At 38.6% G+C, this 24769-nt stretch overlaps 1 protein-coding gene across 5 annotated transcripts in view; it reads left to right on the forward strand.

The window, feature by feature from the left end:
• Positions 1-24769, forward strand: part of ATP11B (ATPase phospholipid transporting 11B (putative)) — a 141969-nt gene that overhangs the window by 42131 nt on the left and 75069 nt on the right. For all 5 annotated transcript variants that reach the window (XM_043991380.1, XM_043991377.1, XM_043991378.1 and 2 more), the window contains exons 4-10: positions 2518-2598; positions 12083-12190; positions 12395-12523; positions 16194-16297; positions 19413-19460; positions 21559-21623; positions 24131-24212. In XM_043991380.1, coding sequence (XP_043847315.1) covers positions 2518-2598; positions 12083-12190; positions 12395-12523; positions 16194-16297; positions 19413-19460; positions 21559-21623; positions 24131-24212 — 617 coding nt within the window. The remainder of the gene's footprint in view (positions 1-2517; positions 2599-12082; positions 12191-12394; positions 12524-16193; positions 16298-19412; positions 19461-21558; positions 21624-24130; positions 24213-24769) is intronic.

The following is a 24769-nucleotide window of genomic DNA, read 5'->3' on the forward strand; positions in this document are numbered from 1 at the left end:
TGCTTATTTTACTGTCTTTTGTGAATGTGAAATTGTATTTGAGAAAAAGCCCTTTGGCACACAAAACACATAAAATATTTGAGCTTCCATCTCCATGTCTCACAGGAAGGAATGCCTCTTTATACCATATTAAGAAATGCAAAACAAGCTTCCTGTTGGCATTGAGATAATCATATTGCTAGTTTTCCATGGTGTACATATTCACACACACATGCCACCTACACAGTTGACATTGTTCACTTTCCTAAGGGTGTGGCTTTTCCACCTAGTCACACTCTTTTCATAATTAGAATCTCTGTTCTTCATGAGCTATATTGCATTGGGTTGATCCATTTTCTACTGTTTCTCCCCCTTATTTCACTTCTTAGAATGTCTTTTAAGTACAACAGATAAGATTTATATTTATTGAATAAGTTTACCATCTTTTCTCTTGAACTTAGAACTTGTTCTGAAACTTTTATATTGAAATGTATGCACCTAAAATTGAGATTAACAGTGACTAATATTCAAATTATAAAATTTGGTCATTTTGTTTTCTGTGAGGACTATCCTACTATTAACATCTCAGAAATTAGAATTTGCTAGCCTGTTTAGAGTTTAATGTTATGTACAGTATGATGATCTATATTAGCAGTAGAATCCTGAAAGCTTTTCTCTTTAGGCTTTTAAAATCACAAAAAATCTTGCAGATTATTTTAAAGCTTTTAGAAGTATGATGTATTGAGTGTTTTTCTTCTTACATAAAGATTATACTGCTGACCTTCAGGGAACAATACTACTGCACATAGAGTGATTTTTTTTTTTATCTTCCATGATCAGTTTACACTCATCCATTCATATTCTCACCCATTTTCATTGGCTGCCAGCTGTTTGTAGGAGTTGGCCTCCCCTTACTAGGTGACGGAACTCACATCCTTTCCTTTGTTAGTGCCAGTTCTTACTAGCACACCGCAGTTCCTACCATGACCTTTTCCCCACCTCTTGAGCCAGTCCCCAAAACTTGGGGACCACAAGAGGCTGAGCTTAAATCCCACCAGTGATACTACCCATGTGATCGTAGGCAACAACTTCTCCATCCTTCACTTTCCTCATTTATAAGATGGAAATGAGCCCCTGGAATAGAGACTTTGTACCTCACGTGAATTGGGTGAAGTTGAAATTAATAACATACATGAAGCACTTTATAAATGTAAAAATACCTTACTTAAATGAGAGAGATGTTATTATTAAGAATGACAGAGGGGCGGCTAGGTGGCGCAGTGGATAGAGCACCGGTCCTGGAGTCAGGAGTACCTGGGTTCAAATCCGGCCTTAGACACTTAACACTTACTAGCTGTGTGACCCTAGGCAAGTCACTTAACCCCAATTGCCTCACTTAAAAAAACAAAAACAACAACAACAACAAAAGAATGACAGTAATACCCAGATTCAGTTACATATAAATCATAATTGGAGTTCTAAAAATAATTGTATTTTTTAGTCTGCATTCCAAAAAGTTATCCTGATAAGAAGCTTCTCTTTAACTCTATTGCTAGGGTTTTTTTTTCCCCACTAAACTGGAACTTATGCTCAATTCAAGGATGAAAATTGGTGACCTGTTTCTAGCAGCCTTAAAAAGCATTCTGTAGGGGCGGCTAGGTGGCACAGTGGATTCAGGAGGACCTGAGTTCAAATTCGGCCTCAGATACTTAACACTTACTAGCTGTGTGACCCTGGGCAAGTCACTTAAACCCAATTGCCTCACTTAAAAAAAAAAAAACATTCTGTGATTCTTTTGGAGATCTACAAAGAAATACCATGGTGTAGTTTGAAAGACTATAATTCTTCTCGCAGGCTCCACTGTATCTCATGGATTGTGGAAACTTTTTACTATTTAGATAGCTTTTCTGCTCTTCAGAATGTTTTGAGTATTCTGTGTAACTCCAAGTCAAACTAAAGTTAGAAACATATAGAATAGTACATTTAGACATGTTGCATGATAGCCCTATATTATTTTTCTCTAACAATCTCATTTGGCATTTTGTATCTTGTAATTAGTTACAATGAGAATTTAAATACATTTGTTTTTTAAACATGCATCGTCTCAAAAGAAGAGAAATAAGAGTATACCTAACACTGCATATACTATTACACTTGAATTGCTATGTTGAATTCTTTTTTGTTTTTTTTCTACTCTTTTAAAAAAATTAGGTATAGTTCTCTGAATGGGAGAAGGGGAAGGGATAAATTGTGAAGTGATGTAAAAACAAAATAGAGTAACAAAAACCTTTTTTTTTTTTAATTTTATTTTTTTTAGTGAGGCATTTGGGGTTAAGTGACTTGCCCAGGGTCACACAGCTAGTAAGTGTTAAGTGTCTGAGGCCGGATTTGAACTCAGGTACTCCTGACTCCAAGGCCGGTGCTCTATCCACTGCACCACCTAGCTGCCCCCAACAAAAAAACTTTAAAAAAAGAAAACATGCCATCTAAAAATATAACATTCTAAAATCTTTTTTTTTCTTTTTTTTTTTAATACAGCTTATGATTGACACTCCTACAAGTCCTGTTACCAGCGGGCTTCCGTTATTCTTTGTGATAACCGTAACTGCCATAAAGCAGGTATGAATTTGGTTTCCATCATTATCCCTTTCTCTAGAAGTTATTTATAAGTTCTTTTTGTTCTATTATACAGTAAATTATTGTTTAGGATTGTGAAAATCATTTGAATAAGGAAAAAGCAATATTTTTATTGCTTTTGAAAAGAGACGTAGTTGTTTGGCATAGTTGCCAAATCTAGGAAAACCTAGTTTCAAGTGCTCCCTTGAAGCATTCTGACTGTGTGATCCTGGACAAGTCATTTACCTTACAGTTAGTTGCTCTAGGTAGTTCTTGTAAACTGTAAGTTGCTGAGAATCTGCTGATTAGGGACTGTTTACTTATACAGGAGTTCACTATACCTATGAAAAGCAGGTCCAGTTCCTTTCCTATATTGAAAGCCTGTTAAACTCAGGCTAAGATGTTGAGTTCAGACATCTAGTGATATACAGTTATCAGTGACTGTTTTCATATGTCCCTGTGTAAATATTGAATTAGCTTTATAGCTGTGTAACATTTCATTGGGCTTTCAAAGGTACTATGCTAGTACAGCCCAGGCAAAGAGCTCTCTTGGCCCCTTTCTAGCATAGACCTTCATTGTAGACCCCCCTCATTCTCTTTAGTCTCTTTATTCTTTTTTTTTTTTATGTATAAGGTATTTTATTTTTCCGTTACATGTAAAGATAGTTCTCAACTTTTGTTTATACAAGCTTTACAATTTCAGATTTTTCTCCCTCCCTCCCCTCCCTCCCCCCTCCCCTAGACAGCAGGTAATCTGATATAGGTTATATCTATATATCTCTATACATATACATATACATATAGATATATATATACACACATAATAACATTAATCCTATTTCTGCATTAATCCTGTTACAAGAGAAAAAAAAATTAGAGCAGTGATGCAAAACCTCAAAATAGAAAAAAAAAACAACAGCACCCAAAACAAAAGAAATAATATGGTTCAATCATCATCTATACTCCACAGTTCTTTCTTTTTTTTTTCTTGGATTTGGAGATCCTCTTCTATCATGAGTTCCCTGGAACTCTTCTGTACCATTGCATTGGTGAGAAGAATATAGTCCATTACAGTAGGTAATCAATGTTGATGATACTGTGTACAATGTTCTTCTGGTTCTGCTCATCTCACTCATCATCAGCTCACGTAAGACCCTCCAGGTTTCTCTGAACTCCTCCTGCTCATCATTTCTTACAGCACAATAGTATTCCATTGTATTCATATACCACAACTTGTCCAGCCATTCCCCTAGTCTCTTTATTCTTAATCATTACCCCTCATTGGACAATTTATCTAGACCCAAATTTATTTCTGCTTACCTTCCCTCTCCTACTTCCAATTCTTCCTATCTCATTACCTGAGGGCAGCCTGTTTTGTTTTTTAATTCAGCATTTTATTTTTTGCCAATTGCATGTAAAAACAATTTGTAACATTCTTTTTTTTTTTTAATTTTGAGTTCCAAATACTCTCCCTCCCTACCTTACCCATTCATTGAGAAGGCAAGCAATTTGATGGTTATACATGTATAGTCATGCAAAACATATTTCCATGTTAGTCATGTTGTGAAAGAAAATACAGACCAACCCCGCCCCCCCAAGAAAAATGAAGTTTAAAAAAAAAAGTTTGCTTTGATCTATATTCAGTTTCCCATCAGTTATTTCTCTGGAGATGTATAGCATTTTTCGTCCTAAGTCCTTCAGAATTGTCTCAGATCATTGTATTGCTGAAAATAGTTGTCATTCAACTAAGCTGATCATCATGCAACATTGCTGTTCCTGTGTACAATGTTCAGCTTGTTCTGCTCATTTCACTTTGCATCAGTTCATGTAAATCTTTTCAGGTTTTACTGAGAGCATCCTGCTCCTTTCCTTTCCTTTCCTTTCCTTTCCTTTCCTTTCCTTTCCTTTCCTTTCCTTTCCTTTCCTTTCCTTTCCTTTCCTTTCCTTTCCTTTCCTTTCCTTTCCTTTCCTTTCCTTTCCTTTCCTTTCCTTTCCTTTCCTTTCCTTTCCTTTCCTTTCCTTTCCTTTCCTTTCCTTTCCTTTCCTTTCCTTTCCTTTCCTTTCCTTTCCTTTCCTTTCCTTTCCTTTCCTTTCCTTTCCTTTCCTTTCCTTTCCTTTCCTTTCCTTTCCTTTCCTTTCCTTTCCTTTCCTTTCCTTTCCTTTCCTTTCCTTTCCTTTCCTTTCCTTTCCTTTCCTTTCCTTTCCTTTCCTTTCCTTTCCTTTCCTTTCCTTTCCTTTCCTTTCCTTTCCTTTCCTTTCCTTTCCTTTCCTTTCCTTTCCTTTCCTTTCCTTTCCTTTCCTTTCCTTTCCTTTCCTTTCCTTTCCTTTCCTTTCCTTTCCTTTCCTTTCCTTTCCTTTCCTTTCCTTTCCTTTCCTTTCCTTTCCTTTCCTTTCTTCTTCCTTTCCTTTCCTTTCTTCTTCCTTTCCTTTCCTTTCTTCTTCCTTTCCTTTCCTTTCTTCTTCCTTTCCTTTCTTCTTCCTTTCCTTCTTTCACTGGGCAATGGGGGTTAAGTGACTTGCCCAGGGTCACACAGCTAGTAAATGTTAAGTGTCTGAGGCCAGATTTGAACTCAGGTCCTCCTGAATCCAGGGCCGGTGCTTTATCCAGTGCGCCACCTAGCTGCCCCCTGCTCATCATTTCTTACAGCACAGTAGTGTTCCATCACAATTAAGTACCACAGCTTGTTCAGCTATTCCCCAGTGGATGGACATCCCCTCAATTTCCAATTTTTGCCACCATTAAAAGGACTGCTGTAAATATTTCAGTACATTTAGCTCCTTTTTCTTTTTTTTTTTTACGTCTTTGGGATACAGACCTAGCAATGGTATTGCTGGGTCAAAGGGTATGCACAGTTTTAGAGCCTTTTGGACATGGTTCCAAATTGCTCTCCAGAATGGTTGAGTGGGTTCACAACTCCACAGTGCATTAGTGTCTTAATTTTCCCACACCCCCACCAGCATTTCTCATTTTCCTTTTTGGTCATAATTAGTCAATCTGAAAGGTGTGAGATGGTACCTCAGAATTGTTTTAATTTGTATTTCTCTAATCAATAATGATTTAGAGCATTTTTTCAGGTGGCTATAAATAACTTGAATTACTTCATCTGTAAACTGCCTGTTCGTATCTTTGTTTTTTTGGCAGGGCAGTGAGGGTTAAGTGACTTGCCCAGGGTCACACAGCTACTGTTCATATCCTTTTTTTTTTTTTTTTTACTGTTCATATCTTTTGACCATTTATCAGTTGGGGAATGGCTCTTATTTTTCTCTATATATTTGAGAAATGAGGCCTTAATCAGAGAAACTTGCAATTTTTTTCACATTTATGATTAACTGTATTTCTTTCCATCCAATTTTACCCTTGTTAATTGTTCTTTTTCTCCCTTTCTCTCCTTCCCTTCCTCCCTCCTTCTCCCTTTCTCCCCTTTCTGTCTTTACTCTGTCTCTCCTCAATAGTATTTTGCTTCTGATTACCGCCTCCCCCAATCATCTCTCTCTTCTGTCAGCCTTTACCCTTTATCTCTTCCCCTCCTACTTTCCTGTATGATAAGATAGATTTCTATACCCATCTGAGTGTGTGTTACTTCCTCTCTGAGCCAATGCCATTGAGAATAAGGTTTGAGCATTCTCCACCATCTTCCCCTCCACTGTAAAAGTTCTTTCATGCATCTTTTTTTTTTTTTTTAGGGGGGGCAGTGAGGCAATTGGGGTTAAGTGACTTGCCCAGGCTCACACAGCTAGTAAGTGTTAAGTGTCTGAAGCCGGATTTGAAGTCAGATCCTCCTGACTCCAGGGCCAGTGCTCTCAAGCATCTTTTTTTTTTTTTTAATTAAAAATTTTTTTTTTTTTTGCGGGGCAATGGGGGTTAAGTGACTTGCCCAGGATCACACAGCTAGTAAGTGTCAAGTGTCTGAGGCCAGATTTGAACTCAGGTACTCCTGAATCCAGGGCCAGTGCTTTATCCACTGTGCTATCTAGCCGCCCCCTTCATGCATCTTTTATATGAGATAGTTTACCTCTCCCTTTCCCTTTCTCCTAGTGCATTCCTCTTTCTTAACCCTCAATTTTATCTTTTTAGATATCATTCCATCATATTCAACTCACATGCATAGGGCAGCCTTTAGAGTTAACAGTTAGCTAATCTGATTAGCTCATTGTGCTGAGGTGCTAATGGGAAGAGGGCATTGAAAATCATCAGCCTCTGTTTGATCTTTCTGTAGTATTACTTTTGATACTCTGATTTACATGCCTTATTTAAACCACTTTTTAAAGGGGAGACTTGTGTAATATCTCTGGCACTAATTTTGGTTTCAGCCATGACACTGTAGTTTGCCTTTTCAACTTTACACTGTCTTTGGCTCTTGAATCTTTCCACCCTTTGTCTTTTACCCACTCATCTCCTAACCAAGCCTCAGCCTTGGATTACTTCCACCCTCTGCTTCCTCTGTTCCTACTCATGTGCTGATGAAGAGATCTATGCTGACTGGGTACACTATAAATGAACATTATCCAACTTAACCTGGGCTCTCGTTAAGGGAAGGTGCTTCTGTTCTTCTTCCCTAATTAATTCCCTGTCTTCCTCCCCAAAGAAGCTGTTCCCTCCTCCAGCTTCTCAAACTTTTCCTTACCCTGTCTTGATCAACTGAGAAACTCACCTCCCACTTTACTGAGAAAACAGACCCTTCATGAGCCCTGTCTTCTCCCATTCCCTTTATCTCAGAACGTCTTGACATCATCTCCTATCTTTTCCTCTTTTTCCCTAGTTTCTGACAAAGAGGTAGCTGTTTCTTTGCCAAGAACAACCCCCCTGCATGTGCCCTTTATTCCATCCCCCTTCCATCTTCTCCAGCTGATTACAACCTCATTCATCACCCCTCCCCTCTGAGCTTCACCCTCTTCCCTAGCTACTGTTCTTTCCCTCCTGCCCTCAGATGTGTCTGAGTCTCCCCCATCCCTAAATAATTCTTCCCTAAATCCTACTATCTCTTGAAGCTGTTATCCTGTATCTCTTCTCCCTTTCTCAGGCAAACTCCTAGGGAAAAAAGCTATCTGTACTCAATTTCTTCCTTTCCTCTCCTCTCATTCACTTTTCACCCTTTGCAGTCTGGCTTTTTACCTCATCACTCAACTGAAATTGCTCTCTCCAAAGTTACCAATAACTTTAGTTGCCAAGCTGTTTCTCCTTTCTCAGTCTTCATCCTTCTTTGACTTTTCCCCTGCATTTAACATTGCTGACTATTTTCTTATCCTGGCTATTAGGTTCTCTCTGGTTTTCATGACCCTGCTGTGTTCCGGTTTCCCTCTTGCCTGTCTGACAGTCTTCAGCCTCCTTTACCAGGACTCACCATCCATATAAACCATGGTTGTTTGCTGAGTGGCTCCCAGCTATCTTCTCTCTTTCCCAGACTCTACAATCCAACCAGACTGGTCTCTTTGTTCTCATATAACATGCTTGTCTTCTCAACTTCATGCCTTTGTACTAGTCATCCCACATTCTGGGACTGCCCTCCCTTCTTCCTTCTGCCCCACAGAATCCCTCTCCCTGTATTTATTTGTATTTATTTTCTATATATATACTCTATATACTCTCTCTCTATATATATATATTGTATATACTCATGTCCTTGTTGTCTCCCCTATTAGAATATTAGGACCCTGTGTATAATGACTGTTTGATTCTTTGTATATTCAGTACTGAGCACAGTATTGGCACAACACAGTAGGTGGTTCATAAATGCTTGTTGATTGACTAAGAGAGTGAGTGTATGTGTATGTGTGTGTGTATGTGTATAGGTAGGTAGAGCCAGGGAACCTGGATTCCAGTCTCATTTCTGCTTGTTAGTAGTGACTTTGGGCAAATAGCTTAACCTCCATAGGCCTCAGTTTGCCCATCAGTAGGTCTAGGCCTAGGTGTCATCTAAGGTCCTTTCCAGCTCTACATTTATAATTGTTTGACTTAAAAAAAAATTAGATAGACAAAAAATATAGGTGGTCCTTCAAAAAGTTAGTCTGAGAATATTATTCAGAGAATGTCTCCCTTAAAAGGTTGCCAACCCCATTTTCTAATAGCTTATTCCCTTGGCACACCTAGTATTTCTAAATGAGAATTGTAACTTGCTATTGCTTATTAAAATTATCAGTATGTTATCTGACAAATTTAAAGAAAAATGAAAGCCTAAAAACATGTGTTTTGGAGTATGTGACCTATAAAAATGGGCAGTTAATTTTTACACATGAACAAAATGTTAAGTGTCTGTACATCTTAGGATTTCTCTGCTAAAGTTGCTTTTTACATAGGGCTTTTATTTTTTTTTTACATGTAATATAGTTTTTATATAGGTTAGAACTTGGGGAGAATATCTTTACCAGAAAATATCGAAACAATTCTTAGCTATATCTATGTCCTTTTATCATATTGTGATTTCTCCTTTCTGAGGATGACATTTTTTATTTATTGTTTTTTTTTTTGGCGAGGAAATTGGGGTTAAGTGACTTGCCCAGGGTCACACAGCTAGTAAGTGTTAAGTGTCTGAGGCTGGATTTGAACTCAGGTACTCCTGACTCCAGGGCCGGTGCTCTATCCACTGCGCCACCTAGCTGTCCCACAAACTATTATTATTAACCTCCTTTGTGCATAACCCTTTGTTTTTCCCTGCTCGGTTTTGTATAACTTTGCAGAGGAAGTTTGCACTCTTACTTTAATCCACTTATGACTCAGTAAATTAGGGTCTGACAGATTTGTTTTACATCCAAGTATCTGATTAATTTTTCAGTTTCCAAAGAAATAGGGGGGAAAAGAGGGAAGAGAAGCAACATGTTACTGTAGGCGATATACATTTCTACCCTTCGATTGAGACCCAAGTTAAGGTCACTGAAACCCTGTGGAAAGCTGAAAGAATTTGTAGCCCTTCTATGACCGTGGGCAAGTCTGTGCTTCTGTGTCCTCATTTGTAAAGTGAGAATTGGACTAGTGACTTGTATGGATGGTAATGGTGAATGGAGAGGGAATTTAGGTGACTATGAGTTCTAGTCATTGACTAATTCATAACTTTCTTTCCCCTACTGGTGCAAGCTTTATATTTTGAAATATGTATAAAAACCTTAAAATTCTGTTTACTTTTAACTCCCCAAAATATGCCTGACCCATTGAGGTCTTAACGTTATGCAGGTCAGATGATGGTTCCATTAAGTAAATGGATTGAGAAAAGCTAGTGAACTTGGTAACTGTAAAGTGAAGTGGGATAAAATGTAAACTTAAGTGCTTCTATTGTATTTATTTGTTACCTTTGTCATCATCAGTTTTTAAAACTTTTTGGGGGGGGGCGGGGCAATGAGGGTTAAGTGACTTGCCTAGGGTCACACAGCTAGTAAGTGTCAAGTGTTTGAGGCTGGATTTGAACTCAGGTCCTCCTGAATCCAGGGCCAGTTCTTTATCCACTGCGCTTACCTAGCTGCCCCCGTTATCATAATTTTTTAACTTTATAATTAAGGTCAAACATATGTTTGTTTATTCTGTTTGTGAGTCATATTGATTAGAATTATGACTCAAACTTTTTTTTAACCTTTTGTTTTTTTAAACTTACATGTGTGGTACTAGTAACAGAAGGAACATGCTGTCAGAGAACAAACCTGTCTAAGAATGGAGAATAGGTTGGCCCCTCAATGGGGAATTCTCCTGGGGCACACCAGGAGGAAGCACATTTTATTTGTTTTTGTTTTTTGTTTTTTTTTTTAGTGAGGCAATTGGGGTTAAGTGACTTGCCCAGGGTCACACAGCTAGTAAGTGTTAAGTGTCTGAGGCCGGATTTGAACTCAGGTACTCCTGACTCCAGGGCCGGTGCTCTATTCATTGCGCCACCTAGCTGCCCCGGAAGCACATTTTAAAGTGGCCCTCAGTCCTATCAAGCCTTTTTCTGTATTCCAAGTGATAGGAGCGGTAAAAAGAGGGACGGAAGGTGTTAAGAATCCCGTAGTATTTATGCTTTCCAGAAACATTAATGGAACTATTGGGAGAGCCTCTCACATTTAGGCCACCAGAACCTGAGCTGACATACCGTCGGAGGAAGTAAGTCAGGCCAGTATTGACTTTTTATTGAAATGAAACCAGAAGACAAAAGAACGTTGCAGAGAACTGAGGGGACAACATACCAGCTTCTTGTATTCAGACATGTCAGGGCACCCTGTGGAAATGGCTCATAGGGGAATGGTGATGAGAAGATTGGCGGGGCCAGCCAGAGTTCACCCTGGGGATTTCCACAGCATTTCTGTCCCTAAGGCAACACAATCTTGAAATTACTGAGCAATCACTTCATAAGAAATCTCAAAAAGAGGAAATATAGGCAAAGAATGGGGAAAAAATAATAGATTTTGGTAATACCCACCAATAGGCAGTTGATAGAAAATCTATGACTACCAGTTTCATTGTCTACATTCTTGTCTCTTCTAAAGTCTGTGTGAGAATACTCTATGCTGTAATAATTGTGAATAACCTAAATGGAAGGAACAGATAGGCATTTGCAAACCATTCTCTGTTACAGACCTCATCTTCACAATTAACCTGTTGACTGAAAGGAACAAAACAAAACAAAAGGTTTTGACTTAGTATGGCAGAATATGGATTTTAAAGACTTTCCTCCAACACAGAGGTTCATATCATACAAGCTTCCTTAATTCCAGTGATAGACACCAGGTTAGATTGCCTTCGAGAAATTGCATTACCTCTAATGATGCCGAGCATCTTCCAGAAAAACAAAAGCCCTTCATTTTAATATCAGTATTCTTCTGTTGTGTGATTGCAAGCAGTTTTTTAAGTGCCAGACACTGGGTTAAGCTTTAGGGGTACAAAGAAAGGTCAGCATAGTCTCTGTCCTCCAGGAGTTCACAATCTAAGAGGGGAGAAAAGATGCAAACTTCTCTGTCCAGGTGGGGTCGATACAGGATAACGTTGAGGTGATCTGAGAGGGGGGCACCAACATTAAGAACTAGGAAAGGCTTCTGGCAGAAGGTGGGATTGTATCTGAGAAGGAAGCTAGGAGAGGAAGAGAATTCCCAGTATGGGGTACAGCTGGGGAAAATGCCCAGAGACAGGAGGCAAGTGTCACTGAATCACAGAGTAAGGTGTAAGAAGACTGGAAAGATAGGAAGGGGCCAGGTGGTGAGGGCTTTAGAGTGTATTCTGGAGGTAGTAGGAAGCCTCTGGAGTTTATTGGATAGAGGGAGTGATCTGGTCAGAATTCTGTTTTAGGAAGATGAGTCTGACATTCTGGAGGATGGACTAAAGGGGGGAGAGAACTTGAGGCAGGGGAAGCAGCTGGCAGCTATTGCTGTAGCCCAGGTCCCCAAGTGATGGGGGCCTACAGTCGGGCTGTGGCAATGTCAAGAGGATGGAAGGGGGTGTGTATGAGAAATGGTAAGAAGAAGAAGAATGGGTAGAGTGTTTAAAAGTGACATCGACGATGGTTTTATTTTTCTGATCTTCGTGTATTTCTAGGGATATGAAGACTGGTTACGGCACAAATCAGATAATGAAGTAAATGGAGCGCCTGTCTATGTCGTTCGAAGTGGTGGCCTTGTGAAAACTAGATCAAAAAACATCCGGGTATGAATCTGGTCAATAATAGAAAGTAGATTTTTGATGTTTGATTCAGGATTGTAATCTGTTTATGATTTAAGTTAAAGACCTGTTTTACCCATTGAAATTCTGTGGTACTCTGTGTTTAGAATGTAATGAAATTTTTAAAAAAAGTATTCGTATGCAAATTGAGACATTTTAATTAAAGTTTTCAAACCTTTTTTTTTTTAGGTAGGGGATATTGTCAGAATTGCCAAAGATGAGATTTTTCCTGCTGATTTGGTGCTTCTGTCTTCAGACAGAGGGGATGGTTCATGCCATGTTACTACTGCTAGCCTGGATGGAGAAACTAACCTCAAGGTACATAGCTTTAATATTTGTGTTGGTTACATTGAGTAGGACATCCTGAAATTTAGGGATAACGCACATATTTTCAAACCCAAAGTCAGGATACATAGTCTGACAAACTTTTTTGGTCTTATGGAAGTATAAAATTAAATTACATTTAGTTTTTCATTTTATAAAATTATGGAATCCCAGAGTTAGATTGAACTTTTGTTATCTTGTGGTCCAATTATATCCCCAAGTCATGAGTCGTGTCTCCAAAATTTCTGTCAAGTGATCACTCATTGTACTTTTTTTAACACCTCCAGTGATGGGGACTTTATTTGTTGTGCTTACTTTTATATTTGGATCCTATTCCCTAGTGTAGCACCTCACACACAGCAGCTTTTTAATAAATGCTTGTTTATTGATTGTGTACCATGCCTAACTTTCCAGCTGTCCTCATCAAGAAAATTTTTGTGCATATAAAAGTTTTTTTCCTATATAAGTGACAATGCTTTGGACCTTGCTAGTCTACATTTGAATAAAGTTTTCCAACACATTTTTTATCATCCCCTATGCCTATCTCTACAATCAAGTCACTGAGTATTAATGTGTATGTTGATTTAATTTGGAGGATCTTAGATCAGGTTCTTCACATTATAGCTCTGCTTCTTCATCCTTTGTAACAGATACTGGTAGATAAGTATGATTTCTTTTCATGGTTATGTCTTTTTTGTTTTGTTTTGTTTTTTGGTGAGGCAATTGGGGTTAAGGACTTGCCCAGGGTCACACAGCTAGTAAGTGTCAAGTGTCTGAGGCCAGGTTTGAACTCAGGTATTCCTGAATGCAGGGCCGATGCTCTATCCACTGCGCCATCTAGCTGCCCCTCATGGTTATGTTTTTGCAATTACTTATCATAAGCATTATAATATGAGATACCAAATGTCCCACAAAATTTATTGTTGTTTTTGATTGAACAATAAAACTAACTCCACCAACATGTTTGTTTTTTTTAAAGGGGAACCTGTGAGCCATTCTTTCAATTTCCTTCTTTCCACTTGGTTTGGTTTATACCAAGAATGTCATGATTGTTTCTCCAGCACAGTATCTGCTTAGTTATTGGACAAATGTCTTACATATAGAATACCAACAGTTAAATTAATGCTTATGTACTATTTAAAAACTATGTGACTGGGGCAGCTAGATGGCGCAGTGGATAGAGCATCGGCCCTGCATTCAGGAGTACCTGAGTTCAAACCTGGCCTCAGACACTTGACACTTACTAGCTGTGTGACCCTGGGCAAGTCACTTAACCCCAATTGCCTCACTAAAAAAAACCAAAAAAACAAACAAACAAAAAAATAAAAACTATGTGATTTTTGGTAGCTTTACTTCCTTTTCTGACACTACCACTTTGAATATCAAAAAGGTCACATGCCTTTTTATATTTTTTCTTTGATCCTTGGTTGATGTGATCTAAGAATTCATTGCCAAATGGTGATGTCTGCCCATTTGTAATTAACTTGGTTCATAGAAAGTACATATAATTTGTTGCCTGGACAGACTTTAACTAAGAGCTTCTCCAGCATGATAGGACATCTCAGAACTTGTACTTTACTCAAATAGCATTTAAGAACTCAGGCTTTCCTCCATGCCACAGAGAGGTGGCATTTGAGTAGTACTTGAACCTAAAAGGTCAGATTTGCCTTTTTGCAATAGGATCTCTTGGTCTCCATGCTTGTTACTTATATTTGTACATTTGTGTATAGACATCACATACCATGGATTTGATTGCTTGGTCTTGCCATAGGTTTTGTTTCTTGTGAATTTCTGGGTCTCTGTACTACTATTAAGACAGCAAACTAATTACTTGTATGGGAATTATTTTGGAAATATCTGCCCATGGACAATCAGATTGACTTAAAACAAAGTTAAAAACTGATAGTGAATTAGAAAAAGGATAAAGCTAAGAAGACAGTTACATACAATGAAAATCACCCCTCCTTGACCTACTTAAATAAACAGAATACAGATAATAGCTAGCTAATAGCCAGTATTTATATTACATTTTAAGATTTGCAAAGCATTTTATAGGTGCTCATTTTATCCTCACAATATCCCTGAGAGGTAGGTGCTATTATCTCCATTTTACAGATGAGGAAACAGACAGATGCAGACAGAGCTAAGTGACTTGCCCAAGGTCACATAGCTAGTAAGTTTCTGAAGCTGGACTTGACATCAGGTCTTCCTAACTACAATTCCAGTGATGTACCTATTGAGCCGCCAGTGGTAAAGTAAGGTGATCTCACTACTGCCTTTTATTATCAAAATAGATGATTGCTTCAGTGAGAAAGTCACAAAAGCCTCAAATCACCTCAAAGCATCAAAGAGTTTATCTCTTGACAAGCAAAGATATATCACAGTCAAGAACAACAATAGTTTTTAGGATAGAAGCCCACTTGGAAAAAGTTAGAGATGGATGACAGGATATTGAGCAGGATCCATTTCTGGGGGAGGGGGCAGGATAATGAGGGTTAAGTGACTTGCCCAGGGTCACACAGCTAGTAAGTGTCAAGTGTCTGAGGCCAGATTTGAACTTGTGTCCTCCTAGATTCAGGGCTGGTGTTTTATCCACTGTGCCACCTGAGCAGGATCCATTTTAAAACAGTGGAGCACCAGGTAAGCCTGAGGAATGCTAAATTAGAGATCTAAATGAATAAGAACATGCTGAGAAGATTTATAAATCAAATCAGAAAGGTAACACATGTATATGAAGTAGAAAAGTGGAACCATCACATTTGAAGTGCGAACACCCTAGTGTGTGGTATGAAGAAAACATGGGAACTACACAGGAACTCAGGAAGATGAGTTCTGACCCAGGTTTGGGGCCGAGGGACATAGCTGTGGGCTTGTCCCTGGCTGGAAGTTCTGGTAGACTTTGGTGGGACTTGGCCACTCTTGTCCAGTGGGGAAGTGTTGCAACTTCAAAGGGACAGAACTTCAGGCTTCTCCTTGGCCTGGGGTTCCTGCCCTGGGTGTTCCGCCACAGGTAGTTGCTTGATGTTTGCTTCTCAGCTTGCTCCTTGCTTCTTGCTCTCTTCGCAGTTACCGGCACTTGACTGCTCCTCTCCACGACTCTTGGGGGCAGCTTCACTCTTCCATTCCCCTTGGATTTCTGACCCAGATCTAGGTGGTGAACTTGTTGATGCTCTTTGCCTCCAGAAACGTTTAAACAGACTCATCTTCCTGAGTTAAAATCTGGCCCCAGACCCTTACTACCTGTGTGACCTTGGGCAAGTCACTTGACTCTATTTGCCTCAGTTTCCTCATCTGTAAAATGAGTTGAAGAAGGAAATAGCAAATCACTCCAGTATCTCTGCCAAGAAAACCTCAAATGGGATCACAAAGAGTCAGACAAAACTGAAAATAACTTAACAACGAACAGGTACTTTTAAATAAGGTGTGGCGTAAAGAGCAGCAGACTAGAAATGAGGGGACCTGAGATCTTCTTGTCTCAGTTATACTACACTATCCGGGTACTTCAGGCAACTCACTTAATCTCCTTGGGCCTGTTTTTTGGCCTGTGAAGTGAAGGGGTTGGACTAGGTGACTTGTAAGTTCCCTGATCTTAGCTTCTGTCTCTGGGTTTTTTCAAGAATCATGGTATTTTAAATTTTTTATTATAAAATTATTTTATTTTCAGAAACATGTGGCAGTTCCAGAAACAGCAGTGTTGCAAACTGTTGCCAGGTTGGACACACTCATAGCTGTGATAGAATGTCAGCAGCCAGAAGCAGATTTATACAGGTGAGTTTTTTTATTTAATTTTTTATTGATAGTTTTTAGTTTATATTGCCATTATTTTTCAGTCTATCCCTGCCTCCTCCGTGCTTCACAAAGCATATAACAAAAAATCCAAAAGATCAATCAGTAAATCAAAAAGTATTTATTAAGCACCTACTATGTCCTCAAGCACCGTGCTAATTACTGAGGATACAAAAGAAAAACCCAGTTTCTACCCTCAAAGAGGTGACATTCTAAGAAGGGAACTGCCATGTACCATATAAAATGAATGAATACACTGTATTTTAGGAGGGGAAGCGATAGGAGCTGGGAGATCAGGAAGGGCTTCGTGTAGAACAGGACATGGCATTGAAGGAAACCAGGAAAAAAACAATTCAGCAAAATCAATCAATCCATCAGGATTGTTAAGCACTTATTATTTTCTAGGCATTGGGGATACAAATAGGGATGGAAAGAATCCTCCACTCGACTAGATCATGTTCTAAGATCCCTTAGGACAGAGAATTAGAAAGAGTAAGAGCCAGCTCAGAAAAGCCACCATATTAAGTCTAACATTGAGTGCAGTGCTCCCCATCATTAGCTCCCAGCCTCGGCAAGTAAGGGATGGAGGCACATTTTCATATCTCTTGGGGGACCAAGTGAGGTCATTATAATTTAGGAGCATTCAGTTTCAGGTTTCATTGTTATTGTTGAAATTTTCATTGTCATTTTTGATGGTTCTTATACTACCTCTGCTTACTGTTTTTTGCATCAGTGTTGTTGGTGTTCTTTATATTCATCATTTTTTATAACATATATATTTGTACTTCTCACAGCACTGTGATATGTTCTTTTTATTTATTTCTCCAAACAACAGACCTCTACTTTGTTTCCAGTTCTTTACTACTACAAAAAATTGTGTTTTACAAAAAAAACCATTTACCCACTTGTGTCATATACCTAACCATGGCATTTCTTTCTCTGCCAAAGGATAGGAATATTTCATTCATTTTCTTAACATAAATTCAGATTGCTTTCCAGATTGATATTAATTCACAGATGCAACAACAGTATGACAGTGTGCTTATCTTTCAACAACTCCTCCAACTTGCATATCCTACCTTTTGTCATGATTGGTAATTTTATGGATTTAAAATGAAATGTCAAAGTTGTTTTGAATTTGCATTTGGCTTAATAGTGATTTGGAACACCGGTGGTGGCTGGCAGAAGTTGGGCGAGAGGCAGTTATGATTTTTTGAGCCATCTCTGTCCTCCTGCGCCATTCAGACAGCAGCCACCCCTAGATTTATCTACCTGAGGGTTGTGGGAGACTGGAATGAAGGGTGGTGGTCCTAGAGTGAGCTCAGTCCTGATCAGATGCCACATCTCTTTAGGTGTGTCTGTCCTTTGGTTTAGCTTCTCAAGAAGGTTCTCTGAATTCCCCCAGAAAGCTGAGGTACCTCAGGCCCTTAACATTTGTTATTGGGGGTGGGGGTGTCCAGAGGACACAATGTAAGAGAGAAAGGAGGTCTGTGACGCCATCCTATGCCCTGGGGGCATTTCTCTAGGCTTTGTGGAAAGACTTCCTTCCAGAACAACTGCATTCTTTTTTAAAACACGCCTGCCTCGATTTACTTCTTCACAGTGTCCATTCACTGCTCCTAGTTCTGCCCTCTGGGGCCAAGCAGAACAAGTCCAATTCCTCTTTTATATCCCCTTCTTTTCCAGCATGAACATCCAGATCAATTTCAGGCAGTCCTTAGATGCCATGGATGGTGCATGATGCGCCACAACTCAACACTGTATTGCAGAAGTAGCTACCCAAGGCAGAGTCCTGTGGGATTATCATCTCTCTATTCCCAAATGGAGCCCAAATTTGCATTTGCTTTTTTGCTGCCACATCACCCTGTTGACTTATAGTGAACTTGTGGTCCTTTCAAACCCCCATATCTTTAAAAGAAAAAAAAATCTGCTGTCTAAAAACCATACCTATCTTTAATATTTGTGAAAATATTTCTCAAATGTTGCAATACAGTTCTCTCTGTATAGATTTACTTAATTAGGTTCTGCCCAATATTCTAGCCCATCAGTATTATTTTTGGATCCTGACTGTCATCTAGTGTGTTAGCTTTGTGTCATTTAGTGTCTTTCTCAGCTTTGTGTTATTGTCAGATTTGATCAGGGTATGTTCTATGCTTTTATATCTAGGTTATTGATAAAATTGTTTCCAAGTACAGAGCCCTCCCTTTCTGAATTGACATGGAACCATTAATGATTTCTCTTTTAGTCTGGCTGTTCAGTTATTTCCAAATCCATTTAATTGTATTATCTCCTAGTTCATATCTTTCCATCTTTTTTATAAGAATACCTATAGTAAGTTAGTGGACTAAAGGAATATGTACTATGCATCCATATAGATCTATGTCTATATATCTGTCTGCAACTACTATTAACTTCCATGAATAGCCAACAAAAATAAATTTAAAAAATCAGATTGTGAAATCTATTTTAGGATCTGTTACTTCATTAAGATTTGTGACTTGTGGGGCAGCTAGATGGCGCAGTGGATAGAGCACCGGCCCCGGAGTCAGAAGTACCTGAGTTCAAATCCGGCCTCAGACACTTGACACTTACTAGCTGTGTGACCCTGGGCAAGTCACTTAACCCCAATTGCCTCACTAAAAGGAAAAAAAAAAAAGATTTGTGACTTGATCTTTGTTTTTTTTGTAACTATTGCCATCATAAAACTTGGTATATGCTAGTTCCAAAAATTTAACTCAACACATCTTTAAGTGTCTACTACATACAATATCTGTGTTTGACTCTGAGGATACAAAAATAAAGACTAATTAGTTTCTGCCCTTAACAGTTTATAGTCTTAATAGGTGTGGGATGGGAAATTACATATGTACATTAGCCATGTAAATACATCTAAGTAATTTCAGGAGGAAGAAAGCACTAAAAACTAATGGTATCAGAAAAGGCCTTATAGAGGGGCACTTGAAGGAAGCTAGAAATTCTAGTTGAATTTTCCAGTTTATGTGCAAAAGACTATTGTAGAGATTGGATCTAAAATGATGTTATCAATAAATTTTAAATGATATTTTGTATTTTTGTAATATCTTGATTTCTTTTGTAGATTCATTGGAAGAATGATCCTGAATCAACAAATGGAAGAAATTGTAAGGTAAGATACAAAATTTTTGTTTTATCAAATTCCTTTTTTTAAATGAATTTTTGATGCCTTTTAACTTTACTTGCACCATCTTTAGACGTGTTCCCCAAATGAACCCTCCCTTATAACCAGAACAGTTAATTAACTCTACCCAACATTGTAACTATACCTGACAAGGGTGTGTGGCCCTCCAAATCAGTGAGCCCTCAGCTTCCTATGGCAAGGAGGAAAGTGTTCTTTGTTGAACGGTGCCAAGACTATTCATTTTAGTGACTCAGTGTTCACCTTCATTTTAGTGTTCTTCTCATTGATGTATATTGTAGCTCTGTATATGGCATGTTTATGTGCCCCATTTAAACTGTTTTCCAAGGGATAGAATTGCTGTTTGCTTCCAGTTTTTTTGTTTTTGTTTTTGCTACAGTCAATTGAAAGTACTCCATTTGCTATGAATATTTTGGTGGATATGCTGCCTTTTTAATTTTTAAAAATTTAAAAATTTAAATTTTTTTTGGGGGGGGTGGTGAGGCAGTTGGGGTTAAGTGACTTGCCCAGGGTCACACAGCTAGTAAGTGTCAAGTGGCTGCGGCTAGATTTGAACTCAGGTCCTTCTGGATCCAGGGCCAGTGCTCTATCCACTGCGCCACCTAGCTGCCCTACTGCCTTTCTTTTTTCTCATTGTTCAGCTATGCAATCTGGGGATCAAACTGCTTGCTCACATTGACTAGTGGCAGAGCCAGGGCCTAACCCTAGGTCTTTTCCCTCTAAATATAGCATCTTTTACATGGCTACTATACACCTTTTAAGCCTGCATGATCTTTATGTCTATATTTTCTCAAAAAATCCTCCAGAGGTGGTCCAACCAACTAACTTACTGAGCTACGCCTCTCATATTAGGGTGCAGAAGTATCCTGGGAGCTGTTGGTCTCTGATTCCTCATTCCTCTTTCATAACCAGCCCACCTCAGCTTTTGCTTGTTTTTTGGAGAGTAGGTTGGGGAAGACACTATCTTTTATACTGGGGGGGGGCGGGGCAATTGGGGTTAAGTGACTTGCACAGGGTCACACAGCTAGTAAGTGTTAAATGTCTGAGGCCGGATTTGAACTCAGGTCCTCCTGAATCCAGGGTCTTTGCTCTATCCACTGTGCCACCTAGCTGCCCCTATACTAGTTTTTGTGCACCATTCTTTTCCTAATAGTATGCTCTGGTCTGTTCTTATTTCCTTGAAGATGACTCCCTGTTCTGTATCTTCAGCCCTCCTTTCCCTCCAGATCCAGGCCCATAAAACTACCTGCTCCTGAGGCCCTACAGGGCCCTGTGGTGTACTGGGATTGGAGCTGGCTTTGGGCTCAGAGGATCTGGAGCCATGTATCAAGTCACAGTTTCTTTGGACCTCTGTTTTCTCATATGTAAAATGAAGGGGCTTGATTAGATCAAAGGGCATGAACATTTCAGTGCCTTTTCTCACAATTCCAAAGTGTTTTTACAGAATGGATGAATCACTTGAAAAGTCCTCCAGTAGTGAACTGGTGGTGATGTTTTCCTCCTGTTCCTGTGCAGTGGCTATTCCCATCTTTGTGTCATCTTTTACAATTTGCTAGGCATCTGGGGATTGATGCCTCAGAATTGTCTTAATTTACATTTCTCTTAATGATTTGTGGCAGTCTTTCATAAGGCTGTTGGCCATCTGCAGCTTTTCTTTTGAAAATTGTTCATATCCTTTGGCTCTTTATCTCTTGGGATAGCACAGCATAGTGGACAGGGCTTAGAGTTGGGAAGATCTGGCTTCAGATTCTACCTCAGGATCACTCACCCAACTAGTAGGTACCAGAATCAGGATTTGAACTCATGTCTTCCTGACTCCAAGTCTAAAAATACCACCTAGAAAATCTTTTATTTCATCAATTACTGAAATCTTTTGTTATGTTTTTATTGTGCTGAAATTATTTTCATAAATATTGAGATTATTGGTTTTATAGACATTTCATGTCTAGGCCCACAGTAAATGAGAATTAAATGTGTAACTCTAAAGTTGGCAATATTTGGGGAATCTGACAATTTTTAATTAAGTTTTGTGTGTGTGTGTGTGTGTGTGTGTGTTTTTTCTTTTTAGACCTCTTGGGCCAGAAAGTCTCTTGCTTCGTGGAGCCAGATTAAAGAACACAAAAGAAATTTTTGGTTAGTAGACATTTTAAAAGTCTTGGTCTAGAGCAGGGGTTCTTAACCTGGGGTCTGTGAACTGGCTTTTAAAAATAGTTTGATAACTATATTTGACTAAAACTGGTTTTCTTTGTAATCCTGCATCATCTACTTTATACATTTTAAAAAATGTTATTTTAAGAAGGGGTTTGTAGGCTTTAAAGGTGAAGAATTCCTGTTCTAAAAGCCTTCTGAGTCTTCACACAGGTTATAGGAACCACAGTAGTTAGATGCATTGAATATTTTACTAAAAATCCTTGTGTTAGCCCCTATTTTCTTCCAGGTTCATACAACTTTAAAATAGATGAATTACTGTTATATTTTGATTTTGGGGGCTCCTGTTTTATGTTTGCATTTTATACGAATTGCCTTCCTTTCATACTGAACCATCTAGAGCCTTTTTTGACATCTGTGCAAGAGAACTACATTGTAATTGAGTTGAGTTCTTGTTGTCTCATTCCCATCCATCTCAGCTTTACACCTCTCAGGTCCCTAATTTGTTCTGCCTAACTCTTTGATTGTGTTCTCTGGAACTTTTGTCATTAACAAGATTCCCTTCATCTTAAGCTTCTTGCCTTCATATTTGTTTCATCTTCTTTTACTCACAAAAACCTAGTTACTTCTAGAAGGTCCCACATCCCTGGCCTCCCTCACCAGCACTGAGTGTGCACCTTCTTTTGTGTCTGTCACATTGGGAGAAGTCAGTGTGCTCCTTGTTCCTTGCTGTCATTTCTGGATACTCTGTGCTGACATCACTTGGCAGTCTTGCCTTGGAGATTCATTCCATCCATCTAGATCACCTGTAGGAACAGAATATTAAGTTCTTGAACTTAGAAGTAAATTAACTTAAGAAAGGCCTTAATACTTAGCTGAATTATTTATACATTTAACTTTAAGCTACTAGTTGTTGATCAAGACTAATAACTTTTGTGTCAATGCCAGCATATGCTACAAGGTATTAGAATTGATATTTTTTGCTACTTGACCATAAATGATTGCTGCCTCTTTTTCATAAATTTGTTTTGAGTCTTTGTAATTCTGTAATCCTTCTTTCTCATCCTGGCATCCTCAGAATTACATGTTCCTGATTGTCATGATCTAATTTCATAGCTGTATCTTTGACTTATTTCTCTTTCTGTTAGATAACTTGTCCTTTATTACTTTAATGTAAGCCTTGTAACCTGAAGTTATTGCTTATAATTTTCTAGAAGCCCTTCCATAAGGTATTTAAACCCCATACTTCATGTATGAAACTTGGCTAGTAGAGGGATTTTTTTTTCTCCAAGTAGATATTTATGTAACTAAGAAATAACATGTTTTGAAATGTGTTTCTAATAGATCGGATCACCAAAAAAAAATCTGGATGATTCAGCTTATTCACTTCTTCACACTATTCAGAGCCTAGTTGTCAGATCACAGGTTTAGAGTTAGAAAGGACCTTAGAAGCCATCTAGTTAAATCCACTTTTTTATAGATGAAGAAATCGAGGCCCTAATCGTTGAAGTTATTTGCCCAATGTAACGCAGCATCTGTGACAGAACCAGGATTTGAACCCAGGTCTTTTTACTTCAAATCTAGTACTCTTTCTGTACTGTGGCACTTCCTGTCCTTCCCAAGATAGCAGGCTTCCTTGATTCCCATGATTAGCAAGCACCCTTTTTCTAGCTCAGCTGTACACAAGAATGTTCCCTTTCAAGTCTTAACCCTGTAGTTAAAAAATTCAACTATTCACTATACACTACCCTTGAATACCTTGCCCCTTTGTCCTACCATCTTTTTTGCTTTGATCCACCCCATCCTCTGCTTTATCACCTCTTAATTACACATATTGCTAAATATTAGTAGGAGTCTCATGAGTATTGACTAGGGCCACTAGAAAGCCATTCTCTAATCTCTACTGGGCTCTTAGTGATGCACAGCAGTATTTTTTTCTCTTCCCTGACTGACACACTATCATGCTCCTCACAAAATATTTTCTAAGCCTTCTTTATTTCCTTGAATCTTCTAAACCATCCCTCCCACCTCCATTTAAGAAAGAACTTTACCTCCTAATTTACTGAGAAAATAGACACTGGTTTTCACGTTTATGCTTCTGCCTTATTCAGCATCTGTTTTGAGACCTCTGTATGTCATCCACCATTCTCTACTCTTTTTCTCCTTTGCTTAAGCAATGACTGATTAAGAGAGGGCCATAACTCTTTGCCCCCTTTTCTTGTTTTCTTGACCCCATTGCATCAGATATCAGATAATAAATAGACATATATTATACTTTAACTTAGTTTTGACTAACCAGTTTTTGAGGTTTCTTCTAGCCAGCAATCCTATAATAAATAACTTGGTTGTCCCATCTTATTCATTGCCCCTTTACATCAGCCCTAAGTATGCATTTAAACTGATAGGATGTAACCTCAAATGAATCAAATTCTATTGGCAAAAATAGGAGGTTTTTTTCTTATAAAAATGCCAAGTTTGATTTTGTTTTGTAGGTGTTGCAATATATACAGGAATGGAAACTAAGATGGCATTAAATTATAAGAGCAAGTCACAGAAGCGATCCGCAGTAGAGAAGTAAGTGTTTTAAGGTAAACTATTTATTTTTAAAGTGACAAAAGTGTATTATTTTCCTACTCTTCTGTATTTCATTTAAAGGGTACCACCATCTTCCCAGTCTCCCAGGATTAAAACTTCGGTACTATTTTGATTTCTCCTTCCTTGTCCCCCTTATGTAATCAGCCACCACATTTTACCATTTCTACTTGTGAAGTTCCTTGTCTCTGTTCCAAAGAGTAGGTGCTTAATAAATGTTTGATGATTGATTGGTTGATTGATCCTTTAATTTCCCACTGCTACCACTCCATATCACTGTCAGTATATTTTGACTTGGATTGTTCAAATAGCCTCTTTTCCCTGTTCTTTCCCCTCTGGCTAGAGTCATCTTACATAGCTCTCTGGCATTTCACTTCCTCACTCAGAATTCTTCACTAACTGAATTTTATTCATTGAATTAAAGTGAATCTTTTTAGTAAAGATTGTCATCTAAGGCCTTCTTTACTTAGCCCTCCTTTCCAGGCTTGCTTTTCATGAGCCCTGTGCTTCAGCCGGCTGGAAATCCTAATCATTGCCTG

This window comes from Dromiciops gliroides, chromosome 3, assembly GCF_019393635.1.
Source record: "Dromiciops gliroides isolate mDroGli1 chromosome 3, mDroGli1.pri, whole genome shotgun sequence".
Taxonomy (NCBI): domain Eukaryota; kingdom Metazoa; phylum Chordata; class Mammalia; order Microbiotheria; family Microbiotheriidae; genus Dromiciops; species Dromiciops gliroides.